Below are 19362 nucleotides of genomic sequence, written 5' to 3'. Positions count from 1 at the left end.
ATATTGTTAGAGTGAGCCCCAATGTTGATGCCACACTGGTCCACTCATCTCTTTGATTCCCACCATACAATCACTCAAACAATTATTCCAGGCAAAGAAATTCACTTGTGCTTCTTCAAGTCTAGTGAAACATTTTCACAAACGTGTTCTCTACACCAGAGAAACCAATGATAGATTAGGTGGTTGCATTGTGGAGCACCCGAGTAAGAAAAATAAATTTAAAAAGTTAAATAACTTTAGAAAAGCTGTAGATGTTTGAAACTGCTGGAAATAATAAGCGTCCATGGAGAGAGGAACAGAGTAATGTTTCAGACTGTTGAGAATGAGAAAAAGTTAGAAATCAAGTATGTTCTAACTCCTGTAATATTGTCCTCACCCAGAGGAAGAAAATTGCTCTCTAGGTCCACAACTTCCATCCCAGGACATTCAATCTATCCTCCATACTCTCCGTCGCTTCAACATGAAGCCACACACACAGCTCCTCTCCTCCCTTTTCAATATCAGAAGCAACTCTGTTCCTGGTTTATGCTTTCCACTCTGTGAACACTCCCCTTCTTCCAGCATATCGCCATGCAAACAAGAGAGATGCAGACTCTTCCCTTTCACCCCATTCCTTCCCACCATCCAGGGACACAAACTGTTTTTCCAAATGAAGCAGCAGTTCACGTATCCTCTGCCAATCTAGGGTACTTTATTTGATGACTGCACTGGAGAAACAATGTCAATTTGCAGAACTACTCATTTCAGTCAGCAAAGATGGCCCTGAATTTCACTTGCATATTCAGTTGTCTGCCCCACTTCCATACTGCCTTTGATCTCAACAAAGCCAGGTCAAGGAACAGCTCCTCATTTCCCAATTAGGTACAGTAGCCCAACGAGTCAAGGTTGAATTCAGATAATAAGGCTCCCCAGCATGTATCATAAAAGTCATGTATTGTACTGATACTGTCTGAGCTGCTGGGTGCAGAACGTAGAACATAGAACGTCGTCCAATGCAGCACATTACAGGCCCTTCAACCCACAATGTTGATCCGACATTTTAACCTACTCCACAATCAATCTAACCTTTCCCTCCTTCATAGCCAATATCCTCCATTTTCTTTCATATATGAAGCTATCTAAGAATCTTTTAAAAGTTCCTAATGTATCAACTTCTATGACCACCCTGGCAGTGCATTCCAGACACTTATCATTCTCTGTGCAAAAAAAAAACCTTCTTATCGCATCTCAACCAAAACTTTCTTCCATTTACCTCAAATTAATGTTCTCTGGTTTTGCCATCGCTGCCCACTCTATCTTTGTCTCCTATAATCTTGTTCACCGCTATCAAGTCACCTCTCATCCTCCTTCACTCCAGAGAGAAAAACCCTAGCTTGCTTAACCTTACCTCATAAGACAAACACTCAACATTCTTTTTTTCTCACTTGCAGCAACTCAGCATTCAATACCGTCATCACCTCAAAACTAATCAATAAGCTCCAAGACTTTGGCCACAATACCGCCTTGTGCAATTGGTTCCTGGATTTCTTCACTTGTAGACTCCCACCAATCCTCCATGATCATCATCTTACAAGTGCACCAGTAGACAGTGTGCTCAGCCCCCCGCCCTACTCACTTTACACTTATGACTGTCTGGCTAAGCATACCTCCAATGCCATATTCAGGTTTGCCAATAACACCATTGTTGTTGGCCAAATCAAAGGTAGTGATGAATCAGCATATAGGAAGGGTGAGTGAAAATCTGGCTGACTGGTGTCATAATAACATCCTCTCTCTCAATATCAGGAGGACTAAGGAACTGATGATAGATTTCAGAAGAAGGAAACCAGAGGTCCGTGAGCCAGTCCTCATTGGAGCATCAGAGGTGAAGAGGGTTAGCAATTTAAAATTTCTAAGTATTACAATTTCAGAGAATCTGTTCTGGGTCCAGCACGCAAGTGCAGTTGCAAAGAAAGTATGGCAATGCCTCTACTTCCTTAGGAGTTTGCAGAGATTTGGCATGACATCTAAAACTCCGACAAACTTCTTTAGATGTGTGGTGGAGTGTATACTGGCCAGCTGCATCACAGCCTGGTGTGGAAACACCAATGTCCTAGAAAGGAAAATCCTACAAAACGTTGTGGATACGGTCCAGTCCATTATGGGTAAAGCCCTCCCCACCTTTGAGCAGACCGACATGAAACACTGTCACAGGAAAGCAACATTCATCATCAGGGATCCCCACTACCCACATCATGTTCTCTTCTTTCTGCTGCCATCAGGTAGAAGGTATTGGAGCCTCATGTCTTGCACTAGCAGATTCAAAACCAGTTACTATCCCTCACCCTTCAGGCTCTTGAACAGAAGGGGTTATCTACACTCAGCTTCATTTCCCCATCCAATGAACTCACTTTCAAGGACCCTTCATCTCATGTTCTCATTAATTATATTTGCATTTGCACAGTTTGTTGTTTTCTGCACTCTGGTTGATCTTTCATTGATCTGTTATAGTTACTATTCTAGAGACTTGCTGAGTCTGCCCATAGGACAGGGGTGGGCAAACTTTTTGACTTGTGGGCCACAAAGGGTTCTAAAATTTGACAGGGGGGCCGGGCCAGGAGCAGATGGATGGAGTGTTTTGGTAATACACCTCATAAGAGAAAATAAAATATCATGGGATATGTAGAAAACATGTGCTTTAATTTCAATTGAAAATGAACAAATGCATTACAACAAAATATCTGTCTTTGAAGTCCCATGGTATTTAGCTATTTATTGAAATGACTTTTAAAACACTGAAAATTAAATGAATAAAATACAGCTTTTTTTAATAGTAACAGTTATTATTTTAAAGCACTGAAAATTCTGTTATCCTTCAAGATATTATCATCATCACTCTCCTCCTGACTGTCTTTATTTCAAAAACGGTAGGAGATGCAGGTCTACTTGTCCTGCTCCTTCTTATTCAATTGTCCCCTGTGCCAAAACTCAACAACGACCAGCACAAGGACAGAACAGTGACAGCGCGCCAGTATGCGGAGCGCGTTATTTGATCTGGAGCGCATTTTTTATTTTGAGAACGTACGTGCACCTGCGCACTACTCATGTCCATCACTTAACAGAAATGACATGTAACATGTAAGGCTTATTGAAAAAAATATTTTCAAATGCATTTTTTACATAACACAACGAAGAAACTTATTTTTAATTTCAGTGGGAACAGTGTTGTTGGTCTCCCTTTTTAGCCAGCGCATCAAAGTCTGGATTTAGTTTTGTTGTGGTGAAAACGCCAGAATTGCGGGGAAAAAAACGTTAACAAGGTTTATTAATATAATTTCATCAAGTTCTGCGGGCCGGATTAAAAAGCTTAACGGGCCGCATATGGCCCCCGGGCTGTAGTTTGCCCATGCCTGCCATAGGATCATGACTCTCCGGGTTGTACGTGGTGATACAGTATATGCACTTTGATAATAAATTTACTTTGAGTTTGTACCGTTTAGTGGATGCACTGCAGCAACTAACCATGACTCCTTAGGCTGTACATTCCAAACTCACCAGCTCAACCAGCTCAAAGGGCAGCAAAAGCACAGGGATCATCACCAACTGGAGGTTGCTTGAGCTGCACTCCATCCTGACCTGGAAATTTATCTCCATTCCTTCACCACTGCTATGGCAAAATCCTGGAAGTCCCTCCTAAAAGTATCATGGGTGCACCCACAACTCAAGGTCTGCAGCAATTCAAGAAAACAGCTCACCACCACCTTCTCAAGGGCATTCAGAGTCAAACAATGATATGCTGGCTCAGCTCAGGAGTCCTCAAATTAATATAAAACTAATTTCCCTGTTTCTTATCTCACAGTTTCCACATTTTGTCTCTCACCCCTCTTCTCAGTTAGACCATAATAAGACAAAGGAGCAGAATTAGGCCATTTGGGCCATCACGTCTGCTCCACCATTCAATCATGGCTGCTCCTTTCCATACTCCCCCTCCACCACCGCAGTCCCCAGCCTTTTCCCCGTAACCTTTGGTGCCATGGCCAATCAAGAACTTATCAACTGCTGCCTTAGACCCAATGACCTGGCCTCCACAGTTGCTTGTGATAATAAATTCCAGAAGTTCACCACCCTCTGGCTAAAGAAATTCCTCCACATCTCTGTTTTAAATGGACGCCCCCCCCCCATCCTGAGGCTGTGCCCTCTTGCTCTAGACTCCCACACCATGCAAAACATTCGTTCCACATACACTCTGTCAATGTTTCAAAGATTTCAATGAGATATCCCCTCATCCTTCGAAATTCCAGTGAGTACAGACCCAGAGCCATCAGATATTCCTCGTATGATAACCCTTACATTCCCAGAATCATCCTTGTGAATCTCCTCTGCACCCTCTCCAATGCCAGCACATCTTTCCTTAGATGGAGGAGCTCAAAACTGTTCACAATACTCAAGCTGAGAACTTAGCAGTGCCTTATAAAACTTCAGCATCACATCCCTGCTCTTGTATTCTAGAGCTCTTGAAATTAATGCTAACATTGCATTTACCTTCCTCACCACCAACTCGACCTACAAGTTAACTTTTAGGCGCTTCTGCACAAGGACTACCAAGTTTCTTTGCATCTGAAATTTTTGGATTTTTACCCTGTTTAGAAAGTAGTCTGCTCATTTATTTCCTCTACCAAAGTGCATGATCAATGCATTTTCCAACATTGTATTTCTGTCATACTGGGGGCATTGGGAACGGACCCAGATGCAAGACACAGGCACTGAAGTACTAGGAGCAGGATGGGACAAAACTAAAGGACGGGACAGGTCGCAGACTAGGCGAGGGAAGCAGGACCCGGATGAGGGACTGGGAACAAGGAGCCTGGGGTGGACTCCCAGCCTGAGACTGGACAAGGACCCGGAACCTGGGTCTTGACTCGGGCTCGGACCTCAAACCAGGCAAAGATGTGATGAGACCTGGGTTCTGGGGTTCTTGAGGCTGGGGTTCTTGGAGCTCGAAGCTTGGGGCTGGGGTTCTTGGAGCTTGAGGCTTGAATAACTCAAGAGGCTGCAGCTTGGAGGCAGACTAGGAACTGTACATCAACATAGAGCTGGGACTTATCCTTCAACAAGCCGGGACTCAACTTTCACTCCACACCAAGGTGGGGCAGGTCCATCCATCGGGTAATGGCAGAACGGCCTGACTTACCCCACAGGGTGAGGACAGGAAGAGACAAACATCAAAGAACGACAGACAGTTCCATCTCTGCATCTGGGTTGCTCCAAGTCGCTGGCTACGGAAACAACCGGATCCCTATCTAGCTCGGAGTGGCTGACAGCCACCCAGCTGGCCCGGGAAACAGCTGAATCCATACCGCAATGACAGCAAGGGTCCAAGAAGCGATGGTTCTCCATCCCAGCCTAAAGATGGTGAGTGGCCGTTTTAGCCTTCCACCAGGCATTTGCTCCCAGGGAAGCTTGACAAGACAAACCGCCCCCCCCCCCCAACCACACTCAATCCCAGGGCCACTTATATTCCCAGCCTCAGGATGAGCATCAGGTGCCTATGGCTAAGTCCAACCGAAACAAGGGACAGCTGGAGGACCCGGAGTCCGGAGTCCACGGACTGGACCGTGAACCGGAATGCGGACTTCGGACCGGACCATGACAATTTCATTTGCCCATTCTCCTAATCTGTTTAGGTCCGTCTGCATCCTACCTGTTTCCTCAACGCTACCCACCTCTTCAGCAATCTTCATATCATCTGCAAACTTGGCAACAAAGCCATCTATTGTATCATCTAACACATTGATATACAACATAAAAAGAAGCAGTCCTAACACCGATCCCTGCGGAACACCACTAGTCACTGGCAGCCAACCAGAAAAGGATATTTTTATTCTCACTCATTGCCTCCTACCAATCAGCCAATGTTTTAACCATGCTAGTAACTTAACTGTAATACCATGGGCTCTTAACTTGGTAGCAGCCTCATGTGTGGCATCTTGTCAAAGGCCTTCTGAAAATCCAAATATACAACATCCACTACATCCCCTTTGTCTATCCTACTTGTAATCTTCTCAAAGAATTCCAACATGTTCATCAGGCAAAAATTTCCCTTAAGGAAACCATGCTGACTTTGTCCTATCTTGTCTCCTGTCACCAAGTACTCCATCACCTCATCCTTAGCAATTGGCTCCAACATCTTCCCAACCAGGTCAGGCTAACTGGTCTATAATTTGCTTTCTGCTGCCTCTCTACTTTCTTAAAGAGTGGAGTGACATTTGCAATTTTCTACTTCTCTGCAACCATGCAAGAGTCCAATGATTCTTCAAAGATCATTACTAATGCCCCACAGTCTCTACTGTTACCTCTTTCAGAACCCTAGGGTGCAGATCATTTGGTCCAGTCTGGGGACCTGACTTACGTACCTTTAGATCTTCCAACTTTTTGAGCACCTGCTCCCTTGCAATAGTAACTGCACTCATTTCTCTTCCCCTATACCCTTCAACAACTGTCACACTGCTAGTGTCTTTCACAATGAAGAATGAAGCAAAATTCTCATTTAGTTCATCTGCCATCTCTTTGTCCCCCGTTATAATTTTCCAGCCTTATTTTCTAGTGGTCCTATATCCCCTCTCTCTTATTTTATTTTTTGTATACTTGAAAAAGCTTTTTCTATCCACCTTGATATTGTTTGCTAACTTGCTTTCATATTTCATCTTTTCCCTCCTAATGATTCTTTTAGTTGCTCTTTGTAGGGTTTTAAAAGCTTCCCAATCCTCTATCTTCCCTCTATTTTTTGCTTTATTGTGTCCTCTCTTTTGTTTTTACATTAGCTTTGTCCTCCCTTGTCTGCCACGATTGCACTATTTTGTATTTGCTTTGTTTTTGGAATACACCTATCCTGCACTTTCCTTATTTTTCCCAGAAACCTAAGCCATTGCTGCTCTGCTATCATCTCCTTCCAATTTACTTTGGACAACTCCTCTCTCATACCACTGTAATTTCCTTTACACCACTGAAATTCTTCTATATCAGATTTTATTTTCTCCCTATCAAATTTCAAATTGAACCAATCATATTATGATCACTGACTCCTAAGGGTTCTTTTATCTTAAGCTCCCTAATCATCTGCGCTTCATTACATAACACCTAATCCATTCTCACGGGAAGGGTTGTTGGGGAGCATTTAAACTGATTTGGCAGGGGGATGGGAAACCAACCACAGGCAAATAGTGGGCTCAATGACAAGCTACTCTAGAAAGCTGTCTCATAGACATTCAACAAATTCACACTCTCGGGATCTTTTACCAACCTGATTTTCCCAATCAACCTTCACGTTAAAATCTCCCATGGCTGTCATAACATTGCCCTTTTGACAAACCTTTTTCTATTTCCTGTTGTATTCTGTAGTCCACATCCCAGCTACAGTTTGGAGGCCTATATATAACTGCTATCAGGGTCCTTTTACCCTTGCAGTTTCTTAACTCAGCGCACAAGGATCCAACATCTTCTGGTCCTATGTCACATCTTTCTACTGATTTCATGTTATTCTTTACCAGCAGAGCCACACCACCCTCTCTGCCTACCTTCCTATCCCTCCGATACAATGTGTAACCTTGGATGTTCAGCTCCCAGCTACGACTATCCTTCAGCCACGATTCAGCGATGGCCACATCATACCTGACAATCCATAATAATGCAACAAGATCATCCACCTTATTTCTTCTACTCCGTGCTTTGAGATATAACACTTCGAGTACTGTATTTCCTACCCTGTTTGATTCTGCATCCCTAATGTACTGATACTCACCTTGCTGGCTGCAGTTCTGTCCTGTTATCTGCCTGCCCTTCCTGACAGTCTGACTACAAGCTATCTTTGTTTTTTCACCATCCGATCTATTCTGAGTCCTTTCACTTCGGTTCCCATCCCACTGACAAACTAGTTTAAACCCTCCCCAACAGCTCTACCAACCTTGCTGGTGAGAATATTGGTCCCCTATTTACACCTCCCTCAGACGATAGTGTCTAACCAGCCCTCACCACTATCTCTAAGCAGGACTACCAGCACTTCAGTCTTCTTGCTGCCCACTCTTTGTTCTCTCCAACTGAACCCCTTCTCTGCAATGTAAACTGCATGGTTTTTAACTGCTCTTAGCTCTGCTGTAAAGCCTTTTTACATGAAATAGAGTCACAGAAGTGGTGCTGTGCTGCGTGCTGTAAGACTGGGAGTTTGATCCAGCAACAGTGATGTATTCCATGCCAGGATGGTGTGCAGCTTGGAGAGCAACTTCCAGGTGGTGGGGATCCCTACGCTTCTGCTGCCCGTTGCGGTGGTGAGGTTAGAATGTATCGCCTAAGCAGTCCTGGTGAGTTCTGTAGTGCATCATGTGGACGTACAACTGATGAGTGGCAAGTATTGACTCCGTTTATCTTCCATTGTCTTAGGCTCAGACACTACATCTTCAGCCCAATCTGTCCATGCCAACCATGATACCCATCTAAGCTCTTCCCATTTGCCCATGTTTGCCCATAGCCCATCAACCTTTCCAATCCACGTCTTTGAAATATTGTTATTCTACCTTCCTATATCACGTATTCTGGCAGCCCATTCCATACATACACCAGCTTCTATGTGAAGAAGTTGTCTCTCAGGTTCCTATTAAACCTTTCCTCTCTCATGTCACCTCTCCGGAGAAGCTGCCTGAGTGGTTCTAGCCATTACTGTTCACCTTTCGGTAACTGAGAACTCCTTTTCTTCTTCCTTGATTGCTAATGATTTTGGATCTCAGTGTAGATAATAGATGTTTATTGAATGAATACTGCAGCTGCCATGAACAGAGTAGACAGACCACCCAAAGGAGGAGCTTACCTGTCCAAAAATCCAAGGTCTGGTTACTATTTCTGAAAACTTCCCATGGTAAATGCAGCCAATATCATTTAAGATGTACTCCTCTCTTTCAGCCGCATCACTGAGATACACAGTGTCCTCTGGATCACCACCGCAGGTACAGAACAAAACAGACAGAATTTGGAAGATTAGTATGTTGAAGGACAATGTGTAATATAGCTAAGGATGCCTGATGAAAAATATCTTTCATGCTCACAAATAACATTTAACATAGAAAATTCTGAATCATTTAAAAAAATCTAAACCATTATCTTCAGCTTTGGAGCTCAGTCTTCGAAGACTCTGACAAACACATCTGAAAGTGCAGTGGGCAACACTCTGACTGGTTGTATCACGGCCTGGTATGGACAGGAACACAAGAGGCCAGAGAAAGTGGCGGACTCAGTTAGTCCATGGTGGGTACAGTTCAGAAGAAGACATTCTTCATCAGGGACTCTCACCATCCGGGACAAGCCCTCTTCTCAATGCTGCCATCAGGCAAAGCATACAGGAGCATGAAGACCCTCTTCTTCGTCTGTCCATCGGAATCCGATGACGACATCCACTCCTTTAACGGTGAGATCTTTGATGACTATACAGTCCTATCCTGGACCCACAAGCTCTATTGCAGGTGGGACATGTGTATGTACCCTGCATGAAGACCCACACCTCAAGGTTCAACAACAGCTTCTTCTCTACTACCATCAGGTTCTTGGACCAAAATGAAAAACCATAACACAACCTCAGACTATATTTCCTTTACTCCCTCTCAACTTGTTGAAATGTTTAAGTTATGTGCATTTCTTATTACTTTACATTTATGTTAACATACCGTATGTTTATTATGTTTGTAATGTACTTTGCTGCTGCTCCAAGAAGTTAATTTTCATGGCATTTATACCCTGAATATATGACAAAAATCTGGAACTTCAGAAAGTACAGGCTGGGAGTAGGGAGAAGTTGACTCCAGCTCTGCTGCTGTCAGTACCCAAAGAGACAAGTTTTATATAGTATAGAGATGTTCACTGACAAAACTGTTTGAATACCTGAGAGGTGGGAAATTTCATCAGTTCCTTCTCCTTAAAAATCAGTGGAAGAAGATACAAATGTGTACTCAAGCTTTCAACTCTTTAATGTGATCAGAAACTGGCTCTAATGAGACACGCTGTATGGTAAACATGTTACAATACCTTCACACCAAGGGTTAAAGATGAAATAGATATCAGTTGTTTTATCTCGAGCAGTTCTGCGGATTCCAAAAGGGGTCATGATGGCAACGTACATTCTGAACCTTCCCACGATACAGTCTGCAGGAGACAAGACTGCAAGGGTGAGGTTGTTTCCCCAGGCAGACTTCACTTTGGCTCCCCATTTTCCTTTCTCCAACTCTCTTTGCATGTAAATTGGAATGTAAGTTCCTTTAGCAATATTTGGATAGCGACCTGGATGAAATATGATAAACAGGAAGGATCATTTTAAGATCATGCATTACCCAAGTAAAGATCCATCATGAACAATGGTATACAATGTGGCACAGTGTTTAATAATCCAGAGGTCTGTTCAAATCCCTCCATGACAGCTGTAGAATTATGTTAATGGTAATAAACACAAAAGCTAATCGATTGTTATTAAAAAGACAGGATTGTTCTGAATTGACTGGCAACAAAATGAAAACTGCTACACTTCATTGTGGAAAAATGTCTCCATGTCCACAAAGTTGGTTGACTCATATGTGACTGAGGAAACCGCCTAGCTAACAGAAGAATGACCAGGGAAAAAGCAGGGTCCATTAGCAGCAACAGGGTCAATGTGTATAGGCAAGGTTATAAAGGAGTACTTATCATCAGTATTCACAGACATTGTAGTTGGAGGATTCAGTGAAGGGAAAAGGTGAAATCCTACTGCAAGTTTCCATATATAGGGAAGAGGTATTCACTGTCTTAGCAGGCTAAAGGTGGCTAAATCCCCAGCGCCAGCTGGGATTTATCCCAGGCTGCTACCCACGGATGAAGTGGGGTAAGTGGAGACATTGATGGGACTCTAACCGAGATTCCTAAATGTTTACTGGATATAGGTGAGATACCAGATGATTGGACAATATGAGCCCTCTTTTCAAAAGGACACTTGGGAAGAGGCCAGTAATCACAGAACTGTAGACAAGCATCGATGGTAGAAAAGGTACTGGAATTAGTTCTGAGGGAGAGGACTAATGATCACTTGGAGAAGCAGAGACTAATGAGACTAATTGCAAGCATAAGTTTTACACCTGTCCCTACACCTCCACTCTTACCACCATTCAGGGCCCCAAACAGTCCTCCCAGGTGAGGCAACACTTCACTTGTGAGTCTATTGGGGTAATCTATTGCATCCGGCGCTCCCAGTGCGGCTTCCTCTACATCGGCGAGACCCGACGCAGATTGGGGGACCGCTTCATCGAGCACCTCCGCCACAACAGACAGAATCTCCTGGTTGCCACCCACTTCAACTCTGCTTCACATTCCCATTCCGATATGTCCATACATGGCCTCCTCTACTGCCATGAAGAGGCCAAACTCAGGCTGGAGGAGCAACACCTCATCTACCGTCTGGGTAGCCTCCAGCCCCTTGGTATGAACATCGAATTCTCCAACTTCCAGTAATTCCCTCCCTCTCCCTTCCCCCATTTCAGTTTCACTCTGCCTCCTCCTCCAGCTGCCTATCACCTCTCCCATGGTTCCGCCTCCTTCTACTACCCATAGTGCTTTCCCCTTACATTCCTTCTTCACTTCTCCTGCCTATCCCCTCCCCCACCCCTTGATCTTTCCCCTTACTGGTTTTTCACCTGGCACCTTCCACTCTCCCCCCACCTTCTTTATAGGGCCCCTGTCCCCTGCCTCTTCAGTCCTGATGAAGGGTCTCGGCCTGAAACGTTGACTGTTCGTTTCCACAGATGCTGTCCGACCTGCTGAGTTCCTTCAGCGTGTTGTACGTGAGACTAATGAGAGACAAGGCTTTCTCAAGGGCAGATCACATCTGATGAACGATACTGATTTTTTTAAGAGATAATGAAGTGCACTGATTATTCAGTGAGGGCTTTAACAAGGTCCCACATCGGAAAGTGGTCCAGAATGTTTAGGTACATGAGATCCATGGAGACTATATAGATTAGATTCACAACTTTGTATGGAATAGAAATTTTGTATAGAAAACCTACAGCACAATACAGGCCCTTCGGCCCACAAAGTTGTGCTGAACATGTCCCTACCTTATAAATGACTAGGCTTACCCATAGCCCTCTATTTTTCTAAGCTCCATGTAGAAGACCCCATCGTATCCGCCTCCACCACTGTTGCCGGCAGCCCATTCCATGCACACACCACTCTCTGCATAAAAAACTTACCCTTGATATCTGCTCTGTACCTACTCCCCAGCACCTTAAACCTGTGTCCTCTTGTGGCAACCATTTCAGCCCTGGGAAAAAGCCTCTGACTATCCACACGATCAATGCCTCTCATCATCTTATACACCCCTATCAGGACACCTCTCATCCTCTGTCACTCCAAGGAGAAAAGGCCGAGTTCACTCAACCTATTCTCATAAGGCATGCTTCCCAATTCAGGCAACATCCTTGTAAATCTCCTCTGCTCCCTTTCTATGGCTTCCACATCCTTTCTGTAGTGAGGCAACCAGAACTGAGCACAGTACTCAAAGTGGGGTCTGACCAGGGTCCTATATAGCTGCAACATTACCTCTTGGCTCCTAAATTCAATTCCATGATTGATGAAGGCCAATACACCGTATGCCTTCCTAACCTCAGAGTCAACCTGCACAGCTACTTTGAGCGTCCTATGGACTCGGACCCAAAGATCCCTCTGATCCTCCACACTGCCAAGAGTCTTACCATTAATACTATATTCTGCCATCATATTTGACCTACCAAAATGAACCACCTCACACTTATCTGGGTTCAACTCCATCTGCCGCTTCTCAGCCCAGTTTTGCATCCTATCAATGTCCCGCTGTAACCTCTGACAGCCCTCCACACTATCCACAACACCTCCAACCTTTGTGTCATCAGCAAATTTACTAACCCACCCCTCCACTTCCTCATCCAGGTCATTTATAAAAATCACGAAGAGTAAGGGTCCCAGAACAGATCCCTGAGGCACACCACTGGTCACCAGCCTCCATGCAGAATATGACCCATCTACAACCACTCTTTGCCTTCTGTGGTCAAGCCAGTTCTGGATCCACAAAGCAATGTCCCCTTGGATCTCATGCCTCCTTACTTTCTCAATAAGCCTTGCATGGGGTACCTTATCAAATGCCTTGCTGAAATCCATATTCACTACATCTAGTGCTCTTCTTTCAACAAGGCAACTGGTTTCTGTTTTTTGACCCCAGTCAGGACAAAATTAAAGAATAGAGACCACCTGGCTTTGCCTTGAATTCGTTCTGTTGTCCTCCTGAATATAAGCCAGTTTCTTGTGGTCTGTCCAAACAATAAAAGGTTTCTTGGCCCTCTCAAGTCAGTAACACCATTTTTCCAAAGTGAGCTTGACCACAAGCAGCTCTCTATTCCCGATGTCATAGTTCACCTCTGCTGTGGATAGCTGCCTGGAGAAGAATGCAAACTGGTGCAGTTTTCTGTCTGGAGATGCCCGTTGAGACTACGCTGCACCCTCACTCTGCCATCAGAGGTGTCCACCTCCACGATATAGGGAAGGTCCAAGTTAGGTGAAACCAAAATGGGAGCTGTGAAGAACCACTGAGCTCTGCAAAAGCAGCCTCTGCTTTGGTAATCCAAATAAAAGGACTTCTCTGTTAGAGCTGTCGGCAGGGCCATCACTGGGCTGAAGCTCCTGATGAACTTCTGGTAAAAGTTGGCAAGATCCAGGAATCATTGAACTTGTTTCAGACTGGATGTCTGTGACCAATCTCTGAATGGCTGGGTCTTAGTGGGGTCCAACTTGAGACTGCCATTAGGGATGATAAAACCCAAAAATTAAATGATGGTCACGTGAAATTTGGACCTCCAGCTTGATATAAATTCCATGGTCTAGAAGTCTCTTTAATGTGCCCCAGACATGAGTGATGTGCTTCTCCACGGACTTCAAGAAGATTAGGATATCATCCAAGGAGATGAAGGCATACTTATAGAGAGCATCCCAGAACATGTTGTTTATAAAGGCCTGGAAAACTGCTGGTGCTTTTGTGAGGCCAAAGGGCATGAGCAGGTACTCCTAGTGTCCCATCGGTGTGTTAAATGAAGTTTTCCACTCATTACCCTCCTTTATTCAGACCAGATTGCACACTTTCTGTAAGTCTAGCTTCGAGAATACTCTTGCTCCTCGGAGAATATCAAAGGCAGTGTTCACAAGTGGAAAGGGGTAACGATTCTTGTCCGTAATGCAAATCAGCCCTCTATAATCAATGCATGGCTTTTTTTGTATGTAGGAAAACGTGCTGGCTGGCAAGATGGAGGGCCGAATGTATCCCATGGCAAGAGCTTCTTTTATGTCCTCTTCCATAGGGCTTCTCTCCAGGTCAATCAACCCCGTGGATGATGTACCAAGCGGTGGAAGAAACAAAGCTCGCAGAATTGAAGAATCAATTGCTGAAGAGCTCTTCCAAATCTTTGTAGATGGAAGGGATTTGGACTGGACTGGGTGGAGCAATTACCTCTGAACCGTTCTTGAGGATGACTCCTGAGGCTCCTTATCTGGCGGGGTGATTCAGGATCTCCTCCATAGGTTCACAAGACCCTTTCTTTTGAAACAGAGACCAAATCAGAGTCCAAATCCTCATCCGTATCCTCAGATGATGCTCCCAGGACTAGACACGAAGGATCTGCATCTAGGAGCCTTCCCTTTCGTTGGGACCTAGCAGCTAGATCTCTTAGGCTTAGCTGTTAAAGTTTCAGACTGATTGGGCACCTCTTTGATTTGCTCCTGAACTAGAGATACCATCTCCCTAATTCCAACGCACGTCCAATTCAACAGTGTCAGGATCCACACAGTCCTGTTAGCCAGAGCCAGCTTGTCTGTCCTTGAGGGCAGGACTGAGTCTCCAGAAGGCTTCAGGTTACCCCGAACTGAAGTCTGCCCCCTTGTCAGTCCTTGGTCTCAGGAGAGTCTGGGGGTTGGAAGACCAAGCCAAAAACATACCCTATTACAGTGACTGGACCAAGCAAGAATCTACCCTTCCTTCCAGTTCCTGGAAGAGATATGCTGGAACAGCCAAGGGTGCCCAAGGATCAGTGGTAGTCAGTGATATAGAAACCAAAGTCCTCCACATGATCCTCTATCGTCATCCTCAAAACCAATGTCCTCCGTAGGATCCTCTGTCCTCATCCTCAAAACCAATGTCCTCCACATGATCCTCTATCCTCATCCTCAAAACCAATGTCCTCCACATGATCCTCTATCCTCATCCTCAAAACCAAAGTCCTCCACATGATCCTCTATCCTCATCCTCAAAACCAATGTCCTCCACATGATCCTCTATCCTCATGCTCAAAACCAATGTCCTCCGCATGATCCTCTATCCTCATCCTCAAAACCAATGTCCTCCACATGATCCTCTATCCTCATCCTCAAAACCAATGTCCTCCACATGATCCTCTATCCTCATGCTCAAAACCAATGTCCTCCGCATGATCCTCTATCCTCATCCTCAAAACCAATGTCCTCCGCATGATCCTCTATCCTCATCCTCAAAACCAATGTCCTCCGCATGATCCTCTATCCTCATCCTCAAAACCAATGTCCTCCACATGATCCTCTATCCTCATCCTCAAAACCAAAGTCCTCCACATGATCCTCTATCCTCATCCTCAAAACCAATGTCCTCCGCATGATCCTCTATCCTCATCCTCAAAACCAAAGTCCTCCGCATGATCCTCTATCCTCATCCTCAAAACCAAAGTCCTCCGCATGATCCTCTATCCTCATCCTCAAAACCAAAGTCCTCCGCATGATCCTCTATCCTCATCCTCAAAACCAATGTCCTCCGCATGATCCTCTATCCTCATTCAGAAAATGAATATCTGCCGCTGGGTCTGCTCATGCCCTTGCAGACATTTGCCCAGGACAGCTGTGGGCATAGACTAGCTCAATTCCTGCAGCGGTATATCGTGCCAGTGGGCAGTCTCCAAGTCCAGGAAATTATCAGCTGCCCCACTGTCCACAAAAGCATTCACCTCTATTTGGTTCTTAGCCCAGGAGATCTCCGTCTTCAGCATGACACCAGAATCCATAGGATTGGAAGTAGTAGCTGCTACTGTCACAGTCCCCCTGACACTGGACGGTCTCAACAGTTCTCCCTACGGCTGCAGCTTTACACATCTGTCTTGCAGATGACCTGTTTCCCTGTAGTAATAGCAGCAACCTTGACACTGATGCTGGGACCTCTGATCAGCAGATCCTTGCGCAGATGATTTGCACGGGCTCAAAGGATCCTGTGCAGGAGACAGCTGGTCATTGTTCAAGGTCGGGGAGTGTGTTGAGGCTGGGCTTGGGCTAGCCCTTTCGACCTCTTGAAGTAGTCCCACTTTTGTTCTTCCAGACAATTATTGAGATGGATGGACTGGTCAATCAGAATCTTTAAGTCCTCTGCTGGTTCTCCCAAGGCGAGGGCATCCTTTAGTTTGTCTTGGTGTCCATAGTGGTATAGAGTGGCCAAGACCTCCCTGTTCCAGCCATTCTGTTGGACAAGAGATCGAAACTCAAAAGCATAGTCAGCTGCTGTCTGTCTGCCCTGTCACACCTTCATCAGGCTTCCTCATGGCAGTCATAAATTCCTTCAAATCTGAGCAAATCTACAACCTTCCTTCTCAATGCACGGTGGCCCAGGCCAGGGCTCTCCCAGTCAGGAGAGAGATAGTGAAGTCCACCTTTCCACGCTTCAGAGAACTGGGACAGCTGGAATTTGAACTCCAATGAGCATTGAGTGAGAAAGCCACAACAAGACTCGGGTCACCATCGAACCTCTTGGGGATCGGAAGATGTATTGCCTCCGCAGAGTGACTGATACTACCACCCAAGTGACTCTGGCTTCCTCCTTGCGAAAATTGACACAAGGCAACCCGGAGGTTGTGTATCTCCAGGCTCTGTCTAGAAGTTCTCTCGCTGTGGCTGGCCACAGCAGATGACCACTGGATCCAGATTGGCTCAATCGTACTGTGATGAGAGAACTAAGTGAGGATGGTTGGACCCAAGTGCAGGAGAATCCATGGCAGGTAATGAGACACGATGCAAGACTGAAACAAGAACAAAATACTAGACTAGACATTAAACAGTAATCCATATAGAACTGACAACTGATCATTGAACTCCATTCAGGTGCTCCTAAAATATTAAACATGGCTGCCAATTAGCAAAACGGTCCTGAATCCTTAAAGGGGCCAGGTCAACTATCCATATTCCAGAGAGTCAGAGCTTTTAATCAGAACCAGAATCAGAGTCAGGTTTATTATCACCAGCATGTGACGTGAAATTTGTTAACTTAGCAGCAACAGTTGGGTGCGTCTTGTAACATAACAAAACTACCCACCATAATGAGAATATCAGCTTCTCTGGGCAGGGACATAGGATGCCCTATTACCACCTTGAATAGACTTAATTTGGTTTTCTTGTTTGGGGTTGTTCTGATGTTACACTAGACCATAGGAAGAGCTGTAGGTCATGGTACGCTTTCTTCATGATACCTGTCGTCATTTGACGATTCCATTCATTCCTTCGACCTTTGGGTGATGTAGACAATGAGAAGACCATTCAATGTTCATCAGTCAATATAATTCCTGACAAACACTCCCAGTGAAACGTGTTCCCTGGTCAGAGGCAATGTGACATGACAATCCCCATCTAGGAATATAGTCTTTGATCAGAGTGTTTGTGTGTGGGGAGGGGGTGGGGCACTAGCTTTCTTTCCTGGAGCTGCTTCCTCCCAACTTGAAAACTTGTCCACTATTCCAGTATGGCTGAGTATCCTTGAGGCTTTGGCAAAGTAATGTAGTCCACTTGTAAATGGATCAGATGGGGCAAGAACTCTTAATTCAGGTTGCTTTTCTGGTGCTCCAGGATTTGTTTTCTGACATGTTATGACTCTTTCAAACCTTTGTCGAGTTTTTACCCTGAACTTTGGATTCCACCACCATGGGAGAATATATTGACCATCTTTTGCACTCCAATGTGTCCTATGAAGTGTATCTGCTGTGCCAGATGAGGAAGCAACATACCAGTCTATGGCTAGTGCCATATCTCCATACTCCATTTCTGTTTAACCTCCCACCATCTCCATGCAGAACCTCTTTTCCTGGTTAGAGCATTGAACTTGCATCTCTTGGATATCTCATATGTTCATCTGTGATACGGACTTCAACTTTGTTTCCATAATTCCAGTTGTCAGGTTCACTGCAGATGTCTTCAGAACTTCCTTTGACCCAGTTATTTCTTGTACCTCTTCCCATGCTTCTCTTTTCACAATTTCATCCACGACTGCATCTCCACAGTTTTCCATGGTAGTCATTTTGAACTGGCTTTTACATTTTAATACAACAACTTCTGATGGCTGTTGCATAACATTCATGGACTCTTGTACTAGTTGGCCATTCTAGATTGGGGTTCCTACAGCCTCAAGAAATACCCTTTGTCTCCATGCATTTCCAAAATCATGAATAACTTAAAAAACATATCAAGAGTCAGTGTAGGTATTAGCTGATTTTCTTTCTGCCAACTTAAGTTTTCCATGTCTGGTGGTGACAAATGTAGCTGGATTCGCTGGATTTGCTCTATGAATGATGACATTAGGTGCCTCAAGAACAGTAGACCACGTGGACCACTGATAAGTTGTTTCTTGAGAGGCTCTGTTCATAATCAGTAAAGTGGGTACTGAGTGCAGACATCAAAAAGTTAAAACTTGAGCAAACACAATGCTAGAAGCAGCCATGATTGCCAGGTAGGTTGCTTACATTGCTTGTAAATACAGACCCCATCCAAATACTACATTATCCAGTTTAGCACAATACTAACCCACAGGACACTGTGGGTCTTCATGTTTTGGTATTATCATCTAGCCATGTTTCTCATTGATAGACAGGGTAAATGATTTACCTGTATCAGGGATTCCTAATCCAAGTGCAGTGCACAATGATGCGCTTAAAGTTTGAAACACTTTCAGTTGTTCTTCATTAAGAATCATAGGGTTGCTTAAGTGCTTATCGCCCTTCAGCAGTTTGTTGAGTAGTTGCGTAAGTTTACCAAATGAATCAGTTCATTCTCTGTTCTAGTTACACAGCCTAGTCGCTGGGAACTGTAGGTGGTTTTGCTGATTTCATGGCCTTTGTACAATCTCCAGTGATTTCCTGTTTACCATAAGGCCAAAAGACCTTAAATATAGGAATAGAATTAGACCATTTGGCCCATCAAGTCTGCTCTGCCATTTCATCATTGCTGATCCACTTCCCTTTCAGCCCCAATCTCCTACCTTCTCCCTGTATCCCTTCATTCCTGACTAATTAAGAATCTTTC

The 19362-nt window shown here is 44.6% G+C and overlaps 1 protein-coding gene across 2 annotated transcripts in view; it reads right to left on the bottom strand.

The window, feature by feature from the left end:
* LOC140742205 (coagulation factor XIII A chain-like) overlaps nt 1-19362 on the bottom strand; it is a 218025-nt gene that overhangs the window by 76146 nt on the left and 122517 nt on the right. For both annotated transcript variants that reach the window (XM_073073026.1, XM_073073025.1), the window contains exons 4-5: nt 10045-10296; nt 8837-8955 (exon numbers count right to left, since the gene is read on the bottom strand). In XM_073073026.1, coding sequence (XP_072929127.1) covers nt 8837-8955; nt 10045-10296 — 371 coding nt within the window. The remainder of the gene's footprint in view (nt 1-8836; nt 8956-10044; nt 10297-19362) is intronic.

This window comes from Hemitrygon akajei, chromosome 20 (genome assembly GCF_048418815.1).
Source record: "Hemitrygon akajei chromosome 20, sHemAka1.3, whole genome shotgun sequence".
Classification (NCBI taxonomy): Eukaryota; Metazoa; Chordata; class Chondrichthyes; order Myliobatiformes; family Dasyatidae; genus Hemitrygon; species Hemitrygon akajei.
Note: the sequence above shows the minus strand (reverse complement) of the source record. Positions and strands in the feature narration are given on the sequence as shown.